This window comes from Saccopteryx leptura, chromosome 1 (genome assembly GCF_036850995.1).
Source record: "Saccopteryx leptura isolate mSacLep1 chromosome 1, mSacLep1_pri_phased_curated, whole genome shotgun sequence".
Classification (NCBI taxonomy): domain Eukaryota; kingdom Metazoa; phylum Chordata; class Mammalia; order Chiroptera; family Emballonuridae; genus Saccopteryx; species Saccopteryx leptura.
The window spans coordinates 389,370,952-389,397,661 of record NC_089503.1 but is presented as its reverse complement, the minus strand read 5'-3'; the positions used below and the strand labels follow the sequence as shown (position 1 = coordinate 389,397,661).

Genomic DNA, 26,710 nt, shown 5'->3' with positions numbered 1-26,710 from the left:
TTCCATCACATAGAGAGCTTTCTGTAACGTGGGTCCCTCACATCTGCTCTGAGATGGAGCCCATTGTGTCTACATGACGTTGTTCCAGTTCCTAACGCCAGGGTCCACCCTCCACAGCTGCTGAGTGGGATGAGCTCCTCCTTTGCTAGTCCTCCTCACACTTTGTATAAACTGATGTCAGGCGTAAATTGAGACTCATGAGTCCACTTCTCCTGACCATGTTCTCAAGTTATCCTATGTACGTAAATATTGTCCATGATTTTCCTGGTTATTTTCTCTTTCTGACCATAGTTATTATTCCTCTCTCATTTTTATTTTAATTCATTTAATTATTCATTAAACAAATTGCTTTTTTTCAAGGTCTTTCACACATGCATTTTCCACTTAAGTCAATAATGTATCTCTAAAGTCTAAGGCTATTTTCTGAGATATTTTTACATTATTTTTATAGTACCCTTTTAGAAGAATTATTTAAACTCTCATGTATTCTTAATCTGTAGTAAAGTTTTCAGATGGAACAAACTTTATAGATTTCTTTCATTTCTTTTGGAATGAGCGTTAGTTGGTCAATATGCAGACAGAAACATTGTCAGATGTGCAGCTCTACCTGCATCTTCCTGATGAGGCTGAGAACACCTGTCTCATACGTGTGTCTGTGTGTTTTCTCTCAGACAGGAGGAAGGCTCAGTACAAGTTCGGTGAGTAGTGCTTTGCTCTCAGAAAGCTCCATTCATTTGTCACTCTGGGTCATCCCATCACAGTCGGCAAGGATGCAGATACACAAAAAGTCTATAATTGGCAGAGAAACAAATAAGTATCATCTTTCTAAACTCCAATAAATTCTCTCTGAACTGCAAACCACAAGGGATCCACCACGTCCTGTCTCCTTTCTTCTCTCTTCCTTCCTGTATTCACTTAATTTCCCTTTTTCCACTCCGTCCTTGTCTCTCCAACATTTTGATTCTATATTTCAACCTGCTCTACATCTGAGCATATTTATTATCATGCTGAAAAAACAGAATGTTATAACACAGGATAGAAAGAGGAAGTTCAAGAGATTTAGAAGAAATGGGACAAAAACAGGGAGAAATGGAAAAGACAGAAACAGAGAAGGAACAAAAGTAAAAGTCTTCCTGTTTTCTTTTTCTTTGCAGATTGGAGGAATTTGTTATTATATGCTGGTGAGTGACATGGGATGTGATGACAAAAGACTTGTTATCAAAGATTTTGTTACATCACCACATTCTGTTCATGCAATGCTGAAAATCAAAGAAATACCGAAGTATACTTTCTATGAACTCAATAGATTGCTCAGTATTCTAACATGTTTTAGAACCCCTACATTTCAGCAGTGTTTATATTGTTTAATTGCACCTCACATTGTGTTTTGATCATAAGTAGTGTTAGCATTTGCTAAAATTTGAGAAAAAGCAAAAAATAGCCTACTTGGTCTGACTCATCATATGCCCTACTTACCGCACTCTCAACCATCCTAAAGAGATTATAGATGTTTATCCTGTAAGAATGTTGGATAAAGAGAGCATAAGAATGGGTCAAATCTCCAAGTCACACATAATTCAGTAGACTGTAAACCAGGCTCTGGTAAATAAAACAGTGTTATCTTTGGTTGCTGTTTTCTTGAATTAACCCTAAGGAATGTCCTAATGAACTTATATTTCTAGTATTCTGGAAAGAGAGACATCTTATTGTTTAAATGGTGAGTTCTTATATTTATTTTTTTCCTTGCAGATTGGAGAAAAGAAGAGTTCAAAGCTGGTGAGTCTATGATGGTCCAGGAGGGACCCTGGTACTTGCAGGGTGGTTTTGGGGAAAGATGGGTGGAGAAGAGCTGGATCCACTCAGGACCAGATCAGATCTCATAGAATGGGAACCTTCTGGCCCAGATATACTGAGACCTTTCTCAAAATCATGACGATCTAGCCTGACCTGTGGTGGTGCAGTGGAATAAAGCGTTGACCTGGAAGTGCTGAGGTCGCCGGTTCGAAACCCTGGGCTTGCCTGGTCAAGGCACATATGGGAGTTGATGCTTCCAGCTCTTCCCCCCCCCTTCTCTCTCTCTGTCTCTCCTCTCTCTCTCTCTGTCTCTCCCTCTCCTCTCTAAATAAATTAATATATATATATATATAAATAAAGATATTTACATTTAAAAAAAATCATGACGATCTACTTGTCTTGTAGTAACTGTGACCCTGGACGCAGCCACTGCTCATCCTGCCCTCCACCTGTCTGAAAATGGGAGACGAGTGACCTGGCATGAAAGGCAACATGATCTGCCCCACTCCACCCAAAGATTTGAATCCCTTCCCTGTGTGCTGGGTCAGCTGTTCATCAGCTCGGGGCGATACTACTGGGAGGTGGAGGTTGGGAATGCGCTTTCCTGGGACCTGGGAGTTTGTAGTCATAATGTAGCAAAGAAAGGGACAGTCACCATGTCCCCAGAGAATGGCTTCTGGGCCATCAGGCTCTACAGTGGGAAATACTGGGCTGTCACTTTCCCAGCAACCCTTCTTACTCTAGGAGAAAAGCCCCTCAAAGTGGGGATACTTCTGGATTATGAGGATGGAGATATCTCTTTCTTTAACATAACAGATGGGTCCCACATATTCAGCTTTTCCAAGAACACTTTCCACGGTATCCTGAGACCTCTTTTCAGGCTCTGGTCCTTGGACTCAGGCTCCCTATCCATCTGCCCAGGTGAAAAGAAGTGACTGATGTAATTCCTACACCCAAAATAACTCTCATAAAAAGTACTGACTTTTGCTCCCAGTGTTGACCACATTTCCCAGGTGAGGTACAAACAGACTATTTCCTTCTCCTTACTGGTTCAGGTTCAGGATGAAGCTCTGACACACAGACTGATGATTGTCCCTCATGTCAGCATCCCCTCTTCCTTCATGATAGAGTCCTCTAATTACACACCTAGAGACCCTCATGAAAATGGTAGATTTCCCAACCTCTCCAGCTCCCTCTGACTAAATGATGGCTGGTGTGCTACAAGGTGAATTATTCAGTATGACTGTTGAAGTCTATTCATAGAGGGAAATTCTGTCTTCTTTTTCTCCATTACTTTCTCTGCTGGCTATAATGTGTCATGATGGATGCTAACTAAAATAACATCTGTGATGATGTAAACAGACACAGGTGACAGACAAATTAGAATTAGCTTGGGTATTTACAACACCATGGAACATCTGTATTGCTCAATTCCAGCATTATTTTCTATGAGAAATAAACATTTCTACATTTAAGACATTTACATGTTGAATATTTGTCCTCCTGATTGACTTTAACCAAGTGGTGCACTCTCCCTTTAAGGAGGCAAAGAAGGATGTCCAGGTGGAATGTTCACGAGAGCCCCAGGTGTGACCCCTGGTCTCTCTGCTCCACTTGCTCCCCTAGTGTTTCCCTCCTACTGGGGCCCCTTCATTCTTCCTGATTCACCAGTCCCTCCTGATGTCATCCTGCCCTTTCCTGTTTAGAGCTGTGGGAAACACTGTCATGTGTTCCATGACTCATAAATGAAACCTCTGGGTCACTGTCCTTCTGTCACATCTGCTTAACAAAACTCCAACCACAGATCAATCTAATGACCTGTTTCTCAGACCAGAGCTCACTGTGCTGTAATGGTCCCTCCTGTGAGAAGACAGGCTCTCTGCACATGCTCAGTCCCTGTCAAGGCTGGAAACTGCCCTCTTCCCTCTTCTTGTCCTCTCCAAGCCATGTGTACGTCCTTACCTTTGTTGTCACATCTATTAAAAATGTCACTGTCTTTCCACTGCCAACCCTGCTTTCCCTTTTTTCCCAGTATGGCTGTGCTGTCCTGCCCTCTCTAGTTGTAGTGTCGATCAGCCTTTCTATTAGATTTTTTTCCATTAATTTTAAATTTTTCATCCTGGCCACATGGCTCAGTGGTAGAGCTTTGGCCCAGCTGTGTGAATGTCCCAGGTTTGATTCCCGGTCAGGGCACACATGAGTAGCACCATTCCCCTTCTCCTTTCTCTCTGTCTCTCTCTTCCCCTCCTGCAGCCGAGGCTCCATTGGAACAAAGTTGGCCCGGGCATTGAGGATGGCTCCATGGGCTCCACTTCAGGCTCTAGAATGGCTCCAGTTGCAACAGAGCAACACACCAGATGGGCAGAACATCATCCCCTAGTTGGCTTGCTGGGCAGATCCTGGTCGGGAGCATGCTGGAGTCTGTCTCTCTGCCTCCCAGGCTCTCACTAAAATTTTTTTTTAATATTTTTATTAAATTTTTTCAAAATATTTCCCATATTAAAATCAAAACTATAAAATTTATCACCTCTATTATCCTCTATATCTATAACCAAACTGTTTAAAAAGTTACATAAATAGTCAATTTATATTTCCCTGTTCCCATTTCCTCTTTGTGGTAGACTGCAAGTGGCAAAAAGCCTTTGTAGATTCGAGGCTTAGCAAAAGGCTAAGTTCTCCCCCTTCCACCTCCATATTGGCTGTGATGCTGAGTATTTGCACCCTCTTCACTTGCTTCCTTAAGTTGCTAGAAGCAATTAACATGCCCTTCCTCTTACTCTTTGTTTATTCAGATGTTGGTTGATTTTTGCTTCTGCATGTTGGGAAGATTCCTGTTTAAGCCTTGGGAGAGTTCCTGTTTTAGCCTTGGATGTGTAACTTTGTATCAAGAACTTCATTGTTTGCATATGGCCATATAATAAAGTAAACTGGGGCTATGGGGCACTCGGGATATTGCCATCAGCATTGAAGAGGCCTCCCAATCCCATCCTTTTTTCTTAAGTCTGATTTCTTAATTCTGCATCATTCTTACTCAAGACCCAGAATTACAAACCACGCTGGTGTGCAGTGTAAGGACCAAGAGAAGATCAGAAAATAAGCAAGGCACTAATGGAACAGGGAACTTAAGGGTTACAGGCAGGTCCTGCTCCTGTTCTGTTAGGAGTAACATGCCCAAGGTCATTCAAGAAGCAGAGACAGATAGGGACTCTGGGAAACTGAGAGAGAAGAAAAAAAAAGAAAAAGAGAAAAACATTTGCATTCTATTGGTTAAAAGACCCTTATCAGAAGTTTAGGTTTGGAATTCACCAATGAGCTAGACCCCAGCCCCTGTTGCTATGCTATGTGCAGCCCCCTTAGCAAATAGGTTACCGCCACATCTGCTTCTGTATTAGGCTTGCTTGCTTAGCTTATAAAAAGATTTAGCTGTGAGCGCTAGGTGCGATTCCCATCTGTAGCTCCTTGTGAGCACGGTGTCTCTGGACACCTCAGGAATTTGCCCCTGCACAGGTAAAACTGGCCAATAAAGTTACATCTATACTCCTGAAAGTCTCCAACGTTTGTTCTTGTAGCCGGTGGATGCTACATGCAGCAGGTTGCACCCGAACAGGGACTTGAGTATGAGAAAAATAAACTGAAGGCAGGTGTCAGAACTCCCTAAATGTGCACAGTGAGGAAAAAAGTTTTGGGGGAAAATATAGTTGGGAGTAAAAAAATATGGGAAATTAGGGTCAAATCTTTTCATAAGAATAGTTATGCAGCTAGAATGCTTTTTGCAATATGTTCAGACATGTGCCCCTGGTTCTTGGAGGAAGGAATGGTTATTTCTGCTACAGGGGAGCCAGTAGGTAGAGCTCTGAGAAGGCAGTGGTGTGAGGAGACTGTGGCAGGAGGAATGAAGGTGGCAGTCTCTCTGGCAGTTGGTGCTTTACTTTGAGGCTTGGGGGCCGAGGAATGTAGGACACTGTGGCTGCCTCTGGTTCTCCCCAGCTGCTTAGTCTTTTGCTCAGCTGAAGTTGAGGTAGGGGAGAAATCTCAGCATGGTCAACCTGAGCTGCCAGTTACAGCAGCTATAGGATTTAAGAATGGATAGAAGACTCAGGTATTAGGAAAGTTACAGCTTTTCCTGTTATGATCTTTTTTTTTTTTTTTAATGTTTTAACTACAATCTGCTGAACTGTCATTTTCTTTTTTTCTTACTCTTTGCCTGGAAAGAGGGTGAAGGGGCACCTGTTTGGATGTTGCTAAACAGAAATCTCATATGGCCGTCTTGAGATTTTTTGAGAGAGATTTCTGTTTAGTATTTACCCTTATTAAAATAGCCCTACATAAGATCAAGCAGGTCACATTCTAATCTCTAAAATCCTGGGTTTCACTCTTGATTTGTATGATTGTATGTGAGGTCTTTGTATTAAACAAAGACATTAAGTCTAAATGTGTTTGTTTTTGAGGCCTGAATTAAGTTCTTGCATGCAAAGGTTGGAAATGCCAGCTCTAATATTGAAAAAATAAAATGATTTTAGAACTTGTAAGGAGCACTCATTTAAATTTAAATAGAATAGAATGTAGATTCTTAAAACTTACTGATTTGGTTAGTGCATTGTGAGGTGTGTCAGAGTTAGGAGCCAAATAGCAATTCAAGTATTATGATTAATCAAAGTTATATGTTATGCTTCTGTTTTTTGTGCATAAATTCTCTTATTTGTGTGTAAGGCTATACTCAGGTAGGCAAAATAAAGGAATTGAGTAAAATTAAGCAGAGCCCTAATAAGTCATTTCAGGAATTTGTCTCAAGCTGCTTCAGGCAGTTAAAAAAATAGTAAAGGAATGCTAATTCTGCTTCTCAGGGCACATCCTTCAAAAAGGACCCCAAGAAAATTGATAATTTGGCTCCTCTGATTTTGCCTTTTGGATTCAAAAAATAAGTCAGGAACACCCTGAAATGGAACTAACAATATAAGTGTGTAAAGGACTTTTAGATACCAGAGGTAATATATCTGTAATTGCTAAGCTACACTGGCCTCCTTCCTGGCCCACTCATGCAGCAGCCACAGAATTTCAGGGTATAGGGCAGAGTAAATCCCCTAAAAAAGCTCTAGTTTTTATAATAGGAAGATAAAGAAGGTCATTTTGGACTTTTTCAGCCTATGTGCTCCCTGGATTGCTAGTTAATGTGTGGGGTAGAGATGTTTTGAAAAAATATGGGAGCGTTGCTTGTTAGTCCTAATAGTTCAGTCAATACTCAAGTGCTTAATCAGGAATTTTTGCCCACTAAGGTACTAGGGAAAGAAAAGTGGAGAATTCTCACCCCCATAGAAGTGGCATCTAATACCAGAAAGCATGGATTAGGATATCAAAATTTAGCATAGGAGCCTTGGTAGCTCCTGCTTCCCCAATAATGCATTGTGAAGACCCAATTACTTGGAAATTAGATAATCCTGTATGGGTAGACCAATGGCCCCTTTCTCAGTAGAAACTTAAGGCAGCTGCTCGATTGGTACAAGAGCAGTTACAGCTTGGGCACATTGAACCTTCTAATAGCCATGGAATATGCCTATATTTGTCATTAAAAAGAAATCAGGAAACTGGAGGCTATTACAAGATTTGAGAGCAATAAGACTATGGAAATTATGGGTCCTTTCCAGCTAGGACTTCCTTCTCCTACTTTCATTCCATGGAACTTTCACCTTGTTTTTTTTTTCTTTGTTTTTTTTTTTTTTTTTTTTCATTTTTCTGAAGCTGGAAACGGGGAGAGACAGTCAGACAGACTCCTGCATGCGCCCAACCAGGATCCACCCGGCATGCCCCACCAGGGGGCGATGCTCTGCCCATCGTGGACGTCGCCATGTTGCGACCAGAGCCACTCTAGCGCCTGAGGCAGAGGCCACAGAGCCATCCCCAGTGCCCGGGCCATTTTTGCTCCAATGGAGCCTTGGCTGTGGGAGGGGAAGAGAGAGACAGAGAGGAAAGCGCGGCGGAGGGGTGGAGAAGCAAATGGGCGCTTCTCCTGTGTGCCCTGGCCGGGAATCGAACCCGGGTCCTCCGCACGCTAGGCCGACGCTCTACCGCTGAGCCAACCGGCCAGGGCGGAACTTTCACCTTGTAATTATTGACTTGAAGGATTACTTTTTTACTATTCCTTAAGCCCTCATGATTGAAAGCATTTTGCATTCAGTGTTCCTTCACTTAATTTCCAGGCTCCAATGGAGCGATAGCAATGGAGAGTTTTGCCTCAAGTTATGGCTAACAGTCCTACCTCGTGCCAAAAATATGTTGCTCAAGCTATCTCTCCAGTATGAAGGCAGCACCCTAAGTCATACATAATTCATTATATGGATGATATTCTTTATGCTCACCCAGATAAAGACACTGTGTTGACCATTTTGCAACTACAATAACTTTGAAAGAATCAGGACCTGAAATGTACAGCAATATTTACCTTTCTCTTACTTAGGACAAATTATTGAGGGACAACAAATTCGTCCACAGAAATTAGAAATCAGGATAGATCATTTGTAAACTTTAAATGATTTCCAGAAATTATTAGGAGACATTAATTGGCTTCGACCTTCCTTGAAATTAACTACCGGGGATCTGAAACCACTTTTTGATATTCTTAGATGCTCAGCTGAACCAGCTTCTCCTTGGCTACTTACAGCTGTGGGACAGCAAGCTTTAAAGCTAGTAAAAAAAAAAAACCTTGCAAAAAGCACAACTAAAATGCATAAATCCTGAAGAATCAATTGCCTTACTAATTTGTCCCTCCAGTTGCACTCCAATGGCACTATTGTGGCAAGCTTCAGGACCTATTGAATGTATTCATTTAGCTGTTACTCCAAAGAAAGTTTTAGCACTATATTTTGACCTTGTCACCTCCTTGTTTATCAAGGGGAATAGGCGACTCTTACAGTTTATAGGTTTTGAGCCTTAGATTATATCATTGTTCCTTTTTCAAAGGATCAACAATAATGGCTCTGGGAAACTTCCACTAAATGGCAAATTGCTTTCGCAAACTTTACAGTTCAAATTGATTCTCACTACCCAGCAGATAAAATAGTTCAATATTCATTAATTACTACATTTGTATTTATTAAGACAATTGTTAATGAGCCCATTTCTGAAGCTTGTTTAGGTTGCTAGAAGCAATTTGCATGCCCTTCTTCTTACTCTTTGTTCAGATGTTGGTTGATTTCACTTATGCATGGTGGAGGGATTCCTGTTTATGCCTTGGGATAGTTCCTGTTTTAGCTTCAGATGTGTAACTTTGTATCAAGAACTTTCTTGATTTGCATATGGCTATACAATAAAGCAAACTGGGGCTATTGGGTACTCGGATATTGCCATCAGCATTGAAGAGGCCTCCCGATCCCATCCTTTATTCTTAATAAATCTTTTTTCTTAATTCCTCACTGTTCTCACTCAAGACCCAGAATTACGAGCCGTGCTGGTCTGCGGCACCTCTTCATTATGCACTATGATAGAGGTTGAACTGTATTCCCCCCATTCCAAACTTAAAGTCCCTATGTTGAAGTCATACTTCCAGTATTCAGAATGTGACTTTGTTTAATTTTCTAAGAAAAGCACTATTGCAGTATGAGGACTTCACCTCATGACCTGATCTAAACCTGACATCTCCCAGATGCTCCTCTGCCAATACCATCACACTGGAGGCTAAGACTTTAATACAGAAAGTGGGAGGAGGAACACAAATATTCAGTCCATATTTGTAAGCAGTGTTGGCAACAAACTATATAAATCCTCCATTTAGCTTGGGGTTTTGGTTTGATGTATATGGGTCCCTGTCTCAGGTGCATTTGGGTGCAGGAAGCCCATGAGGCCAGTTCTGGGGACAGAGTGGGTGGAAACACTGCTCTCAACTGAACTGTGCATTTTGTAGCTCATCCCTGCTGGAGGCTTAAAAGAGGCTTTTTGGACGTAGACTCTGTAGAATCCCCTAACACAAGCCCATCATCAGACAGCCTAGAGGTTTCTGTCATTTCCTGTTATTTTAGTTATACATTTTTAGTTATAATAAATGTTGTATTATAATTTCTGCTGTAATCTTCCAGAACTTTCTTCCAATATTTTGCATATATTATCTTTAACATTGCTGGTGTTTGTTAATTTAATATGGCAAAACTGATCATCCATCTTAAATATGTTTATCTTTTTGAAATTGATATGAAACATGGTCTCCCCAAAATTAAATTATCCTTTAATAAGGGCTTCAAGAATAGGATAAACTGTGTGGGTCAATCCACATCATATTGTTTAACAATTGAGGCAATGGTTGGAGAGATTCAGGTGCATAAACACTTAGAGTATCCAAAACTCAGCTCTAGGAGCTAAGGCAGAGAAGTTCCCAGCTCACAATGTTATTCCACTTCAACTTCATAAGTGTGTATTCTATGAAGAGAAACCCCCTCACACAGGAGCCCATTAGGGATCTCTGCTACCTGAGTGAACTGGTCGTCTGGAGTACTGGTTCAGAGAGGGGGCAGTGCTGGGGGCTGGGTTTGACAGAGAGACCTCAGAGCCCACTCCAGGGGTCCCCAAACATTTTACACAGGGGGCCAGTTCACTGTCCCTCAGACCATTGGAGGGCCAGACTATAAAAAAACTATGAACAAATCCTTATGCACACTGCACATATCTTATTTTAAAGTAAGAAAACAAAATGGGAACAAATACAATATTTAAAATAAAGAATAAGTAAATTTAAATAAACAAGCTGACCAGTATTTCAATGGGAACTATACTCCTGTCACTGACCACCAATGAAAGAGGTGCCCCTTCCGGAAGTGCAGCAGGGGCCAGATAAATGGCCTCAGGGGGCCCCATGTGGCCCGCGGGGTAGTTTGGGGACCCCTGGCCCACTCCCTGCAGCACCTCGTAGCAACTGGCGGTCTGGGAAGTGTCTGTGCAGGAAAGTCCATCTTGGGGGGACGGAGGCCGCATTTCGCACTCCTGGTCATTGAAACAGCGGGACCATTCCCTCACTTTAAAGGGTGTTAGGTTAATAAATCAACATCTTCACTGGGACACCAGCTGGTGAGAGCAGGAGGCGCAGATCAGGAATCAGTGCACAGGAGAGACGGATGGGCAGACGGGAAGTTTTGCACATGGTCTACCCAGAATTCCCCAGGGTAAAATGAGACACATGGAAACACAGAGCTGTCTCCAAGGGCGCAGAGGGAATATGGAGAAGACAGAAGAGAGACCTCAAAGGAGACGGATGAGCACTTGTAAGGATTCCCTCTCTGTAACCCACGTGTTTTCCTGTAAATATTTAACCATTTATTTACCTGGCCCCTTATTATAGAGTGCGTATGGTGTGAAAGGTACTTACTTTTTGTTTGTTTCTAATAAAAAACCTTATTTTTCATATTTGACATTTAAATTAATATTGTACCTATTAAAATCACAAACTTCAAATTTTGTTTCTTTTTTTCTTTTTCTTTCAAATGTTCTTTGGAAAGAATAATTAATTATAATAGCTGGTTTGTCTTCTCTTTCACATGCAAAGGCATCAAGTTGAGCATAAAAACATGAAAAATATAGTTAATTGCCAACTTGCAAATTTTTATTGTATTTATTAGGGTAACATTGATTATTAAAATGATGTAGGATTCAATGGTACAATTCTGTAATACATCATCTGTATATGATATTGTATGATTACTGCCCAAAGTAATTTATCCTGCTTCTTATCTACTCCTGCCTCGTAATCACCATACTGTGTTCTGTGTTTGTGACTTTTGTGGGAATATTTTGCTTAATCTTTTCGACTTTGTCACTCAACCCTCCCAACTGACCTCCGCTGTAACAGCTGAGTGTCTGTTCACTGCACCTGAGTCTGATTATACTTTGTTTGTTAGTTTATTTTGTTCATTAGTTTCCCCATAGAAATGAAATTATGCGGTACTAATCTTTTTCTGACTGGCTCATTTCATTGCATATTACTCTTCAATACATCCATGACCCAGCAATTATACTCTTGAGAATATACCCAAAGGATCTTGAAACACTAACTCAAAAATATATATCCACCCTATGTTTACTGCAGCATTATTTACAGCAGTGAAGCTGTGGAAGCAGCCCAAGTGCCCGTCAGTAGATGAGCAGATAAAAGAATTGTGGTGCATTTACACAGGGGAATACTACACAACTGTGAAAAGAAGAAAAAAAAGAAAATCTACCTCTTGAAACAGTATGCATGGACCAGTGCTGCTGAAGTGGAAGAAACAAGGAAGGGAGGAGTAATTTCTAGTATTTTCAGGTGCTTGGAAGAAAAAAAGGCTTTCTAGAGAGAAGAGGCCATCTGCAAATACAAGTTTAATTCTTTTTATAAGACTTTCCTATCTAAAACACCATTAGCAGTAAAAATGGAAAGTGTAAAATATACTATGACTGAACAATGTGGAATTCTGAGGATATAATCACAGCCTCAGAAGGACAATTAAAGGGGCAAACGATGAATTCAGCTTTACATGTGCTGACCTTGGCGTACAAATAGGATGACCCCAGGGAGACATTCTGGAGGCAGTCCCATGTATCGGTCAGAGGTCAAGAGAAATACCTGAAACACATTCATATCAGTGATCACTGAAGCAGGAGACGGGGTGAGTCTATCAATAGAGTCACACAGGGCAGAGCAGGAAGGGACAGCTGGAAAGCCTAGGACAGAGGGACAACGGGGGAGCAGGGTGAGGACAGGGCTGAGAGCAGGACCAGTGACTGGCCCATGCAGACCCTGGGAGCGACAAGAGCACCGTGTCCTGGAAATCTACAGGACGAGAGTGTCTGTGTGTCAGTGCTGTGCACGTTCAAGGCTGAGACACAGGCAGCAGAGCACGCAGGACCGAGCTGAGCACGTTCAGCAGACGGACGGGGCTGCAGAGAGGACGGACATTCGGACAGTGAGGAGGCTGAAGGCAGACCATCTTTCAGAGAAATATCGGTTTATAGGGAAGAAATACGTGAAAGAATCTACCGAAGAATAGAGGAAGGAATTTAGCTTCTGCTTGTCTTTATTTTAGAAGTTTTGTTCTGTTTTTATTCTTTTTAATTTTTTTTTATGAAAATACTTTTTTTTTAATTTTTTTTATTTATGATTTTTAGAGAGAGAGGAGAGAGAGGGAGAGAGAGAGAGAAGGGGGAGGAGCAGGAAGCATCAACTCCCATATGTGCCTTGACCAGGCAAGCCCAAGGTTTCAAACCGGCAACCTCAGTGTTCCAGGTTGATGCTTTATCCCACTGCGCCACCACAGGTCAGGCATCAATTTTGTTCTGTTTTTAATTGCAAGATAGCAAAATGTATATTTTTGTAGAGAGGAGAGCAGGGAGTGAGAGGCAGAAGGTGCAGAGGAAAAGTTGTCCCCTGAGGTGACTGTGCTGAGGAGGAACAGAGGGAGGTGGGCGCCCAGTCCTGAGGACAGCAGGAGAGACGGCAGGGAGGAGAAGACCTCACAGCAGAAGACCACCATCAAATCCGTGGATAGAAGGATGAGGCCACAGTTGTGAGTTGACTGAGTTAATCTGCATAAGGACTGATCTGGTGGAGAGTGAATAATTCCTGAGGACAAGCCCTGAAAACCTGGGCGGGACACCCCGAGAGCAGAGGGGAGAGGGAACTGTGGGCTCCAGAGAAGAAGGACATGTCTGAGTGTCGAGGAGGATGAAAGAGTGCGAGAAACTGTGTTGTTTCTGCAGGAAAATCACAGAAATTGTCCCAGTTGCTTGCCTCTCAGTAAATCTGTGATCTGGGTTTGTCACCATTGGGACTTCCTGAGAAAAAGCCCACATACAGCCGTGTTCTGTGAAGTTTGTGTCTAATTATCACAACCTCACACTGAGCCCAGAGTCACCACATATCAACTCAGTTCTTCACAACATCTATCACCAGCCTTATAAATCTCCCTGCAGAAATGACCTCCCAGCATTCTGTCTGCTCTCCCAAGACTCTAGCTCTTCAGTCTTTCTGAAAGTCCCTCTGACCTGCTCGTTCATTTGTCAGACTCTTCTCATCTCTTCTTCTCTCTAACTGTGCTTGTGTGCCATCTTTGTCATGGCTTTAGCTCTGAAATGTCCCAATATCTTATCTTTATTTTAATGAACATTAAAGATTTTCTCAATTTTCAACACTAAAACACATTAGAAATGTGTAAATCAAAATACTCTCCCTGCAATAAAAACAATATCTCTGATATTGTCACAAAGGTTAATCAGTGTACACCGATATTTTTACTAAGTGGTTAGTTATGAAAACATTACTGTGATCACTCTTTTCCAAGCAGTAAAAACATCTGCATGACCTTATCTGAAGTAGTATGTTCAAAGATCAATGATATACCAAGGAAGGAGTAAAGAGAGAGATAGAATGACAGAGAGACAGGCTCTTTATTATATTCAGCAGATCATTCAAGAGAGAAAATGGAGATAGAAAAATTAGCAAACTTTAGGAAAAGGGAATGTAAAGTATATTCTATGTGACTTACTTTAAAAATATGTGTGAGAGCCTGACTAGGTGGTTGTGCAGTGGATAGAGCATCACCTTGAGATGCTGGAGACCCAGGTTCAAAATCCCAAGGTTGCCATTTTTAAGGCGGGCTCATCAGCTTTAATACAGTGTTGCCCACTTGAGTGTGGGATCAAAGAACTGTCCCCGTGGTTTCTGGCCTGACAACAAAGGTGGCTGGCTTGAAGCCCAAGGTCACTGACTTGAGCAAATGGTCACTAACTCTGCAAAGCCCCCTAGTCAAGGCACATATGAGAAAATCAATGAACAACTGAAGACCCATAACAAAGAATTGATGCTTCTCATCTCTCTCCTTGTATGTCTATCTCACTTCCTCTCCCTCTCATTCTCTCTCTCTTGTTAAATATATATATATATATATATATATATATATATATATATATATATATATATATATAACTATATATATAAATATATAACATGTGACAATAGAGTGATAAAAACAATTATATACATGATGAAATTTATGTATGAACCAGCTCCGTTGCCTAAATTAATTTACTATGTTTTTACCATTTCACACTGTGTGAACAGTATAAATTTCAAATTTAAAACAGGGTTGCCCTCTGGGTATTGTTTTCTGGGACTTACAAGAGACAAATCATGACGCTGAGATTTTATATTTGATTTCATTTTCAAGAAGAAATAGGTTTTTAAAGAGCACAGTGCACTGGAAAACTCATGCATGAAACCCCCCGCCCTGCTCCACGGAGCACTGGGGTGACTCACAGCAGATGTGAAACCTAGAGGGGGGACCATGCTGAAGGCAGCATGACCACAAACTCTACCGTGTGGAAGGATATCACTGACCACAAGTGCCAAAATCTGAGATTAATGGACAGCTCCACAGACTTGGCACATCTGGGTGAGACACAGTCTTAAGTGGGGGAGCAAAAGCAGTTGTCTTTACTAAACAAGGTCGGGGCGAACATGGTAAGAGCTCCAGAACTGCCTCCATCACTATTGGCCTTTCTTGGCCCCTGTAGATTAATGGCAGAGAATCAGCCCCCACAGCTCCTGTCTGCAGGGCCGAGGTCTCCCCTGAGCAGCTTAGAGCTCCAGCAGGTTTACTTGGTAGAAATTCCTCCTACTTTTAGTGGAATTTCTGTAATAACACTTGGGTGTTACTTTTGGCTTAGTTCTTTTCTGATTTAACTGTCTTTTTCTCCTTGGCCATGGGGCTGTCACTGTAACCAGAGGTAAGAGGGTCCCACTCAAGTCCCAGGCTCAGGGATGAGACATGGAAACACCCCCGGGATGCCTGGTGTCGGGACAGGTGCAGGACATGCTCTCCTTCAGGTCTCTGATGTCCCCACACTGGGAGAATATTCTGGAGCTTCCCCTTCTGAGGACCCTTTTGCACGCAAGACCATTGAATTCTGTTCTTAATCTAGTCTGGTATTGTAATACCTCCAGCTTTGTTTTTTGTTTTTTTTGTTTTGTTTTGTTTTGTTTTTTGGTCAGGATTATTTTGTTTATTTGGGGTTATTTTTGGTTCAAACCTGATGTATTTGTTACTTTTTAAAAAAATGACATTGAGGTGGAGAGAAAATGGAGATGGAGTAAGCCGACATTACAATTCCCACCTCCCAGAACCAAAGTGGATTACAACTTAACTTGGGAGTAATCATCTTGAAAAACCAGCTTGGGACTAAACTAAGAAAAATCTATAACCAAAGACCACCAAAGAAACCACACTGAGACTTCTAGGAAGGGCAGAAACACAGAAAAGGCTGCCCCACTCTCAAGAGGGAGTGGCCACTGAGAGAGACCAAGGAGTTGTGGGTCCTCAGCCCCAGGACCAGAGCCCCAGCCTGGTGCCCCAGAGCCTAGAAGAGGAATTTGGACAGTATTTATCTGAGAGAAGATCCAGATAACTGATTGCTGCAGGGAGACGGAACTCTCAGACCCAGGCTCAGTCTTAAAGGGACCACACAGAAAACCTCTGCTGAGTCACTCCCCAAGTGTAAAGTGGAGGTATTTCCAGGAAGCTGCAACACCAGCAAAGGGAAGCAATTACGCAACCCACTGGAGGCTCTCCTACCCCAGTCAGAGCAAAGAGTCATTTAAAAGCAGAAGGCACATCAGGGACACAGGTTTTGAGTGCTGAGGTCTGGGATATACCCCCCACATACTGCTGAGTACTCCCCAGGGGTCAGCACTGGGAGAGGCTGCCTGTGCGACCAAGGGTGCAGCAGCAGGAGAGGCTACACAAGAGTCGCCCTGTGATGGCCCATGGGCACAAACACCCTGTGGTACCCCTGAATGACTGAAGGGAGGAGGCAGTGGTGGGCTGACAGACAGACCACACTTCTGGAATACAGAGGCCACACTCACTGGCCAAAAGAAGATAAAAGCCAGCCTAGGACTGCAGCTGATATTAACAATGGCACCTGGGCCCAGCAGAGGCAGCCACAAATTCTGGATCGCCTGTAACTCCAAGAAGCTTGCTAAGGGCCAGTCCTAGGCAGTACATCCCCACTGGTCTGTGCCAGGTTCCAGTCATGGAAGTCCAGGGCAGGCACATCCAGCAGCCAGATATGGAGAGCAGCAGCTCAGGACCTAAAAACCCTAGTTAAAGTGGTATTTTAAGGAAGTGCTCCTCACACCTGACCCAGCCAAGGCAAAGAAAATGCCAACACAAATAGAAAAAGAGCCATAGCAGCTGACAAGTAGCCCACAGTAGATTACAAACAACAGCTAAAGCCAACCCAAGAAGATATATAAAAAAAAACACATCTGGAAGCTGAAGGCAGAAAACACCAACCATACACTCAGCTAGCTACACAAACAACACACCCAAAGAAGCAGTCTATACACAGACAAAATCAGAAAACAGAGAAATGCAGTACAAATGATTCAACAAGAGAAATTCCCAGAAAAGGAACTGAAGGAGATGGAAATAACCAAGATACCAGATGCAGAGTTCAAAATAATGATTGTTAAGATGCTCAAAGATCTTAGAGAAACAATGGACAGACCTAATGAGCACCTAAATAAAGAGATAGCAAGTGTCAAAAAGAATACTGAAATCATAAAAAAGAATCAGACAGAAATGACAAATACAACATCAAAAACGAAGACTACACTAGAAGGAAATAAAAGCAGGCTGGAAGATGCAGAGGATTGAATCAGTGATTTAGAGGACAAGACAAACAAAAGCATGGAATCAGAAAAACAAAAGAAAAGAGGATCAAAAAGTCTGAAGAAACTCTAAGTGAGCTCTGTGACAACATGACGAGAAACAACACCCACATCATAGGGGTTCCTGAAGGAGAAGAGAAAGAACAAGTGACAGAGAACCTGATTGAAGAAATCATAGCTGAAAACTTCCCTAAATTGATGAAGGAAAAATTCGCACAAATTCAAGAAGCATAGATAATCCCATTAAAGAGGAAGCCAAAGAGACCTACACCAACACACATCATAATTGAAATACCAAATCTAAGAGATAAAGAAAGACTATTAAAAGCTGTAAGAGAAAAGCAGTCAATCACCTACAAAGGAACCCTCACAAGGACATCTGACTTTTCAATAGAAACACTTGAGGCCAGAGGGAATGGCAAGAAATATTCAAAGTAATGCCAAAGAAGAGCCTACAACCAAAACTTCTTTATCCAGGAAGGCTATCATTTAAAATTGAAGGAGAAAAAAAAAGCTTCCCAGACAAAAACAACAACAACAACAAAAACAAACAAACAAACAAAACAACTCAAGGAATTCATTACAACAAAACCAATGCTGCAAGACATGTTAAACAGAATAAAGGGAGGAAAAAAATCTAGAAAAAGAAGAAAGTAGATTTAAAGAATAAAATGGCAATAAACAACTACATATCAATAATAACCTTAAATGTAACTGAATTAAATCATTCAATTAAAAGACATAGGGTAGCTGTGTGGATAAGAATACAGGACTCATGCATATGCTGTCTACAAGAGACCCAAGTCAAAACAAAAAATACATATAGACTGAAAGTGAAGGAATGAAAAAAATATTTTATGCAAATGGAAATAAAAAATAAGCTGGGGTAGCAATAATTATATATCACAAAATAGACTTTAAAACAAAGGCTATAGTAAGAGATAAAGAAGGTCACTATATAATAATAGAGGGAGCAATCCAACAGGAAGATATAACCATTATAAATATCTATGCACCTAATATAGGAGCACCTAAATATATAAAGCAGATTTTGATGGACATAAAGTGTGAGATCAACAGCAATACCATAACAGTAGGATATTTTAATACCTCATTAATATCAACAGATAGATCCAAAAGAAAGAAAATTAACAAAGAAATAGCAGAAAGGACACACTAGATCAACTGGATTTAACAGATATCCTCAGAAACTTTCACCCTAAAGCAGCAGAATATACATTCTTCTCAAGCGCTCATGGTACATTCTCTAGGATAGACCACATGTTAGGACACAAAAAGGGTCACAACAAATTTAAGAAGATTGACATCATATCAAGCAAATTCTCAGATCACAATGGCATGAAACTATAAATAAACTGCAAGAGAAAAACTGAAAATCATTCAAACACTTGGAAACTAAATAGCATGTTATTAAATAATGAATTGGTTAACAATGAGATCAAGGAAAAAATCAAAAACTTTCTTGAAACAAATGAAAATGAACATACAACAACTCAAAATTTTTAACAAAATATTAGCAAACCGGATCCAACCATACATGAAAAAAAATTATACACCATGATCAAAAGGTATTTATTCTGGGGAAGTAAGGCTGGTACAATATTTGAAAATCAATCAATGTGATTCATCACATAAACAAAAGGAAGGAGAAAAACCATATGATAATTTCAATAGATGCAGGAAAACCATTTGATAAAATCCAGCACCCATTCATGATCAAAACTCTCAGCAAAGTGGGAATACAGGGAACATACCTCAACATGATAAAGGCCATCTATGACAAACCCACAGCCAACATCATACTCAATGGACAAAAATTAAAAGCAATCCCCTTAAGATCAGAAACAAGGAAGGGGTGACCCCTTTCACCACTCTTATTCAACATAGTCCTGAAAGTCCTAGCCACAGCAATCAGACAAGAAGAAGAAATAAAATGCATCCAAATTGGAAAAGAAGAAGTAAAACTATCATTATTTGTTGTTGACATGATAATGTACATAGAAAATCCTAACGTCTCAGTCAAAAAACTACTGGACCTGATAAATAAATTTAGCAAGATGGCAGAATATAACATTAATATTCAGAAATCAGAGATATTTTTATACAAAAACAATGAACTGTCTGAAAGAGAAATTAAAAAAACCATCCCCTTTATTATTGCAACAAAAGAAATAAAGTACCTAAGAGTAAATTTAACCAAGGAGGTTAAAGACTTATACTTGGAAAATTATAAAACATTGATAATAGAAATCAAGGAAGATACAAACAAGTGGAAGCATATACCGTGTTCATGGATAAGAAGAATAAATATCATTAAAATGTCTATGTTACCCAAAGCAATATAAATATAAAGTCAATGCAGTTCCTATAAAAATACCGATTGCATACTTCAAAGATATAGAGCAAATATTTCAAAAATTTATATTGAATCAAAAAAGAACACGAATAGCCTCAGCAATCTTGAAAAAGAAGAATAAAGTGGGAGATATCTCACTTCCTGATATCAAGTTATACTACGAGGCCATTGTACTCAAAACAGCCTGGTACTGGCATAAGAACAGGCATATAGATCAATGGAACAGAACAGAGAACCCAGAAAAAACCCCTCGCCTTTATGAACAATTGATATTTGACAAAGAAGGTAAGAGCATACAATGGAGTAAAGACAGTTTCTTTAACAAATGGTATTGGAAAAATTGGAGAGCTATCTGCAAAAAAATGAAACTAGACCACCAACTTACACCATTCACAAAAATAAACTCAAAATGCATAAAAGACTTAAATGTAAGTCGTGAAACCATAATCATCTTGGAAGGAAACATAGAGAGTCCGACATCTCTCACACAATATATTTGCCAATTTATCTCCACGGGCAAGTGAAATAAAGGAGAGGATGAACAAATGAGACTATATCAAATTAAAAAGCTTCTGCACAGCTAAAGACAATATGAACAGAATAAAAAGACAAACCACACAATGGGAGAACATATTGAACAATATGTCTCATAAGGAGTTCATAACTAAAATTTATAAAAAACTTGTAAAACTCAACACCTGGAAAATAAACAATCCAATTAAAAAATGAGCAAAAGAACTGAATAAACACTTCTTCAAAGAGGACATACAGATGGCCAATAGGCATATGAAAAAATGCTCAACATCACTAATCATTAGAGAAATGCAAATTAAAACCACATGAGATACCACCTCACAACAGTCAGATTGGCGCTCATCAACAAAACAACACAGAATAAGTGCTGGAGAGGATGTGGAGAAAAGAGAACCCTCCTGCACTGCTGGTGGGAATACAGACTGGTGCAGCCACTGTGGAAAACAGTATGAAGATTCCTCAAAAAATGAAAAATATAACTGTCCTTTGACCCAGCCATCCAACTTTTAGGAATATATCCCAAGAACACCACATCACTGATTCAAAAGAAGAAATGTACAATGGTAGTATTGTTTACAATAGTGAAGATCTGAAAACAGCCTAAGTGTTCATCAGGGGAAGAGTGGATTAAAAAGCGGTGGAACATATACACAATGGAATATTACATTGCTGTGAAAAAGAAGGAAATCTTACCTTTTGTGATAGCATGGATGGACCTGGAGACTTTATGCTAAGTGAAATAAGCCAGGCAGAGAAAGACAAATATCATATGATCTCACTTATATGTGGAATCTAAGAAACAAAATGAAGTGAGGAACGGAATAGAGGCAGAGGCAGGGTCACAGGGACCAGAGGGACAGCTGTCAGAGGGAAGGGGGATGAGAGGATGGGATCAGAGAAGGCGAAGGGATTAGTGAAATTATATTTACATAACACAGAGATACAGATAGCACGATGGCAGGTCCCAGAGGGAAGGGGGACAGAAGTTGGTGGGAGGGGTGTCAAGCGGGTATAGATAGGGACATGGAAGAGGGGGAAGGTGTTGCATTCAGTGAGATGCTTGAATCGGTGTTAACACAAAATTAAAATTAATTAAAAAATATTTTTTAAAAAATTTAAAGAACATAAATATTACCTTGCATAATTTTTTACTGAATTTCTTAGAGTGAAACTGGTTAATAAAATGAGGTAGGATTCAATGGTACAATTCTATAATACATCATCTGTATATAGTATTGTATGATCACCGCCCCAAGTGATTTATCCTGCTCCTTACCTACTCCTGCCTGTCCCCCTCTTCCCCTCGTAATCACCATACTTTGTCTGTGTCTGTGAGTTTTGTGGGTGTATTTTGCTTAATTCCTTCACCTTTGTCACTCAGCCCTCCGAACCCCCATCCACTCTGACAGCTGTGTGTCTGTTCACTGTACCTGTGAGTCTGGTTATATTCTGTTTGTTAGTTTATTTTGTTCATTAGCTTCCACATACAAGTGAAATCATATGGCACTAACCTTTTTCTGACTGGCTTATTTCATTGCATATTACTCTCCAATACATCCATGACTCAGCAATTACACTCTTGGGAATACACCCAAAGACCAGAAACACTAACTCAAAAATATATGCCCACCCTATGTTTACTGCAGCGTTATTTACAACAGCCAAGCTGTGGAAGCAGCCCAAGTGCCCGTCAGTAGATGAGCAGATAAAAGAGCTGAGGGGCATCTACACAGGGGAATACTACACACTGTGAAATAAAGAGGAAGAAGAAAATCTACCTTTTGAAAAAGTACAGATGTAACAGTTGAATCGCTTTCTAGAGTTCAAACCTGTAGGAACATGAGTGTGGACACCTTCATGACTATATAAATATCAGGCTGGGTAGATAGGACCACAGTGTCCAGCAGAGCTGCCTGTATGCCCAGCAGCAACCCTCCTCTGTAATGATAGTGCATAGTAAGTGTCTATTAAAATTTTTAAGGTAAACAAAAAAATCAATCCGTTTTATAAAAATTTTCCCTCTAAAACACCATTACTAGTAAAAAGGAAAGTGTGAAATATACTACAGATAGACAACGTGGGACTCTGAGGATATAATCACAGTCCCAGGAGGACATTTAAGGAGCAAACGATGAATTCAGCTTTGCATGTGCTGACCTTGGCGTACAAGCAGGATGACCCCAGGGAGACATTCTGGAGGTGTCAGGAGAAACGCCTGAAACATATTTATATCAGTGATCACTGAAGCAGGAGACGGGGTGAGTCTATCGATAGAGTCACAGGGGGCAGAGCAGGAAGGGACAGCTGGAAAGCCTAGGACAGAGGGACAGGGGGGAGCAGGGTGAGGACAGGGCTGAGAGCAGGACCAGTGACTGGCCCGTGCAGACCCTGGAGCTACAAGAGCACCGTGTCCTGGAAATCTACAGGACGAGAGTGTCTGTGTGTCAGTGCTGTGCACGTTCAAGGCTGAGACACAGGCAGCAGAGCACGCAGGACCGAGCTGAGCACGTTCAGCAGACGGACGGGGCTGCAGAGAGGACGGACATTCGGACAGTGAGGAGGCTGAAGGCAGATCATCTTTCAAAGAAATATCGGTTTATAGGGAAGAAATATGCAGCAGAATCGATCAAAGAATGAAGAATGAAATTTAGTTTGTGCTTGTTTTTATTTTATCAATTTTGTTTTGTTTTTAATGGGCAGATAGCAAAATGTATATTTTTGTAGAGAGGAGAGCAGGGAGTGAGGGTGGAAGGTGCAGAGGAAAAGGTGTCCCCTGAGGTGACTGTGCTGAGGAGGAACAGAGGGAGGTGGGCGCCCAGTCCTGAGGACAGCAGGAGAGACGGCAGGGAGGAGAAGACCTCACAGCAGAAGACCACCATCAAATCCGTGGATAGAAGGATGAGGCCACAGTTGTGAGTTGACTGAGTTAATCTGCATAAGGACTGATCTGGTGGAGAGTGAATAACTCCTGAGGACAAGCCCTGAAAACCTGGGTGAGACATCCTGAGAGCAGAGGGGAGAGGGAACTGTGGGCTCCAGAGAAGAAGGACGAGTCTGAGTGTCGAGGAGGATGAAAGAGTGCGAGAAACTGTGTTGTTTCTGCAGGAAAATCACAGAAATTGTCCCAGTTGCTTGTTGCCTCTCAGTAAATCTGTGATCTGGCTTTGTCACCATTGGGACTTCCTAAGAAGAAGCCCACATACAGCTGTATTGTGTGAAGTTTGTGTCTAATTATCACAACCTCACAATGAGCCCAGAGTCACCACATATCAACTCAGTTATTCACAACATCTATCACCAGCCTTATAAATCTCCCTGCAGAAATGATCTCCCAGCATTCTGTCTGCTCTCCCCAGACACTAGCTCTTCAGTCTTCCTGAAAGTTCCTCTGACCTGCCCGTTCATTTGTCAAATTCTTCTCAACTCTCCTTCTCTCTAACTGTGCTCTGTGCCCTCTTTGTCATGATTCTAGCTCTGAAATGTCCCAATATCTTATCTTTATTTTAATGAAGATTAAAGATTTTCTTATTTCTCAACACTAAAATACATTAAAAATGTCTAAATCAAAATACTCTCTCAGAAATAAAAACAATATCTCTGACTTCTCAGCACCATCGACCATGTAACAAAGGTTAACCAATGCACACTGATATCTTTACTAAGTGGGTGGTTCTGGAAGTTTATTGCTGTGATCACTCTTTTCCAAGCAGTAAAAACATCTGCGTGACCACCTCACACTATCTGAAGCAGTGTGTTCAAAGATCAACGATATACCAAGGAGGGAATGAAGAGAGAGAGAATGACAGAGAGACAGGCTCCTTATTATTCTCAGCAGATCATTCACAGAGAGAAAATGGAGAAAAAAATTAGCAAACTTTAACGAAAGAGAATTTAAGGTATATTCTATGTGACTTACTTTAAAAATATATGTGACATCCTGACTAGGAGGTTTGCAGTGGATAGAGCATTGTCCTTTGGATCCTGAGGACCCAGGTTCAAATTCCCAAGGTCGCCATCTTGAGTGCGCCATCAGCTTTAATGCAGTATTGCCCGCTTGAGCATTAGATCATGGACATGACCCCGTGGTTGCTGGCCTGACTACAAAGGTGGCTGGCTTGAAGTCCAAGGTCACTGACTTGAGCAAGGGGCCACTATCTCTGCAAAGCCCCGTAGTCAAGGCACATATGAGAAAACAGTCAATGAATAACTAAGGACCCAAAACAAAGAATTGATGCCTCTCATCTCTCTCCTTCTATGTGTGTCTCTCCTTCTCTCTCTCTCTTTCTAAATATATATATAAATATATAATATGTGACAATAGAGTGATAAAAACAATTATATGAAAGATGAAATTTATGTATGCACCAGCTCACTTGTCTAAATTAAGTTACTATTATTTTTTTACCATTTCACAGTTTGTGAACAGAATAAACTTCAAATTTAAAACAAGGCTGCCCTCCGGGTATTGTTCTCTGAGACTTACAAGGAACAAATCATGACCCCTTGGTTTGATATGTGATTAAATTTTATTGCTGTAAATTGGTTTTAAAAGAGCACAGTGCACTGGAGAACTCATGCATGAACCTCCCGCCCTGCCCCACAGAGCACTGGGGTGACTCACAGAAGGTCTGAAACCTAGAGGGGGACCATGGAGCCCACCCTGAAGGCAGCAAGACCACAAACTCTACAGTGTGGAAAGAAATATCACTCACCACAAGTGCCAAAATCTGAGATTATGGACAATTCCACAGACTTGGCACATCTGAGTGAGACACATTCTTAAGTGGGGAGCAAAAGCAGTTGTCTGTACCAACAAGGTGGGGGCGCCCAGGGCAGGGGCCCCAGAACCGCCTCCATCACTGTTGACCTCTCTCCGCTCTGTAGGTTCATGGTGGAGAATCACCCCCATCTCAGTCCGCGGGGCGGGGTCCCCCGAGCAGCTTGAAACTCCAGCAGATGTACTGGGTGGAATGTCTGTAATGACACCGGGTGTTACTCTCTTGTTTAATTCAATTCTGATTTAACTTTCTTCCCCTCGGCCGTGGGACCGGCACTGTGACCAGAGGTAAGAGGGTCTCACTCAGGTCCCTGGCTCACGGCTGAGACGTGGAAAGACCCTCGGGATGCCCGGTGTCGGGGCAGGTGCAGGACACGCTCTTCTTCAGGTCCCTGACGTCCCCACGCTGGGAGAACGTTCTGGTGCTTCCCCTTCTGAGGGCCCTTCTGCACGCAAGACCTTTGAGTCCTGTTCTTAATCCTGTCCTTTCATGGAAAAGAACAGCCTGAAACAGCGCAGCTCTCATTTCTTCATGGGCAGATGCCTCAGCCCAGGAGTTCTCAAGGCTGAGTGACGGGAGGGGGACGTGAGCTTCGGAACTTTCTCACTGAGTCACCCCAATCTCCTTCCTGAGAGGGGGGACAATACATGACGGTACTCTTGGACATGGAACAAATTTTTTTTTCTTTTTACTAAGTGAGAGGATGGGAGGCAGGGACAGACGCCCACATGTGTCTAGACTGAGATGCACCCGGCAAGTCCCCTACCGGAGGTGCTCTGCCCATTTGGGGACACTGATTCAGCAACTGAGCTATTTTAGCCCCTGAGGGGAGGCCGCAGTGTCATCCTCAGAATAGGAGGCCAACTTGCTCCAACCGTTTGAGCCACAGCTGTGAGAGGAAGAGAGAGGGAGAGAGACAGAAGAGGAAGTGGTGGAGAAGGTTGCTTCTCCTGTGTGCTCAGACCTGGAATCCAACTCAGGATTTCCACATTCCAGCTGGTGCTCTACCCCTGAGCTCGCCAGCCAAGGCTGAACAAACTTTTTTTAAGACCAAAGAAGTACATGATGGTGATTCACAGTCAGGAGTCAAATCCAAGAAACCAGGAGATCAACCAACAGATTCTTAGTAAATTCAGGTTATGATCTGTAGGGTTTAGTTCATGTGCTAATAGGTTAAACTGAGTGCAAGTGACATAACAATTAATGAAAGGTGGTGGCCTGATTTCCTGCCCGGAGCCACTGAGAGAATTCTAACTCAGTGCTGTGGGCATTGAGTGCCCAGAGTGTCCTGAGAGCAGCCTCTTGAAGACTGTGAGTATCTGCACCAGCTTTGTGCACAGACACTCTGTGAGCATCTGTGGGGCTGAGATGTCAAAGGAAACAGCTCCCCTCAGCATCCTGGGTGTATTCTCCATAAACTATACGATGAACAAGTCTAGATTGCAAAACATGGCAGAGGTAGTTTATACACACAGTCCTTACTCTGAACAAGATGAATACATAGATCTGGGATGTTGGTATGAGAACGTTTCATATAAATCCCTACTG

The 26,710-nt window shown here is 41.6% G+C and overlaps 2 protein-coding genes across 2 annotated transcripts in view; both read left to right on the top strand.

Moving 5' to 3' along the window:
• The window catches only part of LOC136389586 (butyrophilin subfamily 1 member A1-like), a 91,904-nt gene extending 88,612 nt beyond the window's left edge, over positions 1–3,292 (top strand). The window contains exons 12-15 of the mRNA XM_066361457.1: positions 672–698; positions 1,155–1,181; positions 1,750–1,776; positions 2,200–3,292. Of these exons, the coding sequence (XP_066217554.1) occupies positions 672–698; positions 1,155–1,181; positions 1,750–1,776; positions 2,200–2,729 (611 nt within the window). The 3' untranslated portion in view covers positions 2,730–3,292. The remainder of the gene's footprint in view (positions 1–671; positions 699–1,154; positions 1,182–1,749; positions 1,777–2,199) is intronic.
• The window catches only part of LOC136388496 (uncharacterized protein PF3D7_1120000-like), a 419,710-nt gene that overhangs the window by 165,073 nt on the left and 227,927 nt on the right, over positions 1–26,710 (top strand). The gene's annotated exons all lie outside the window — the stretch shown is intronic.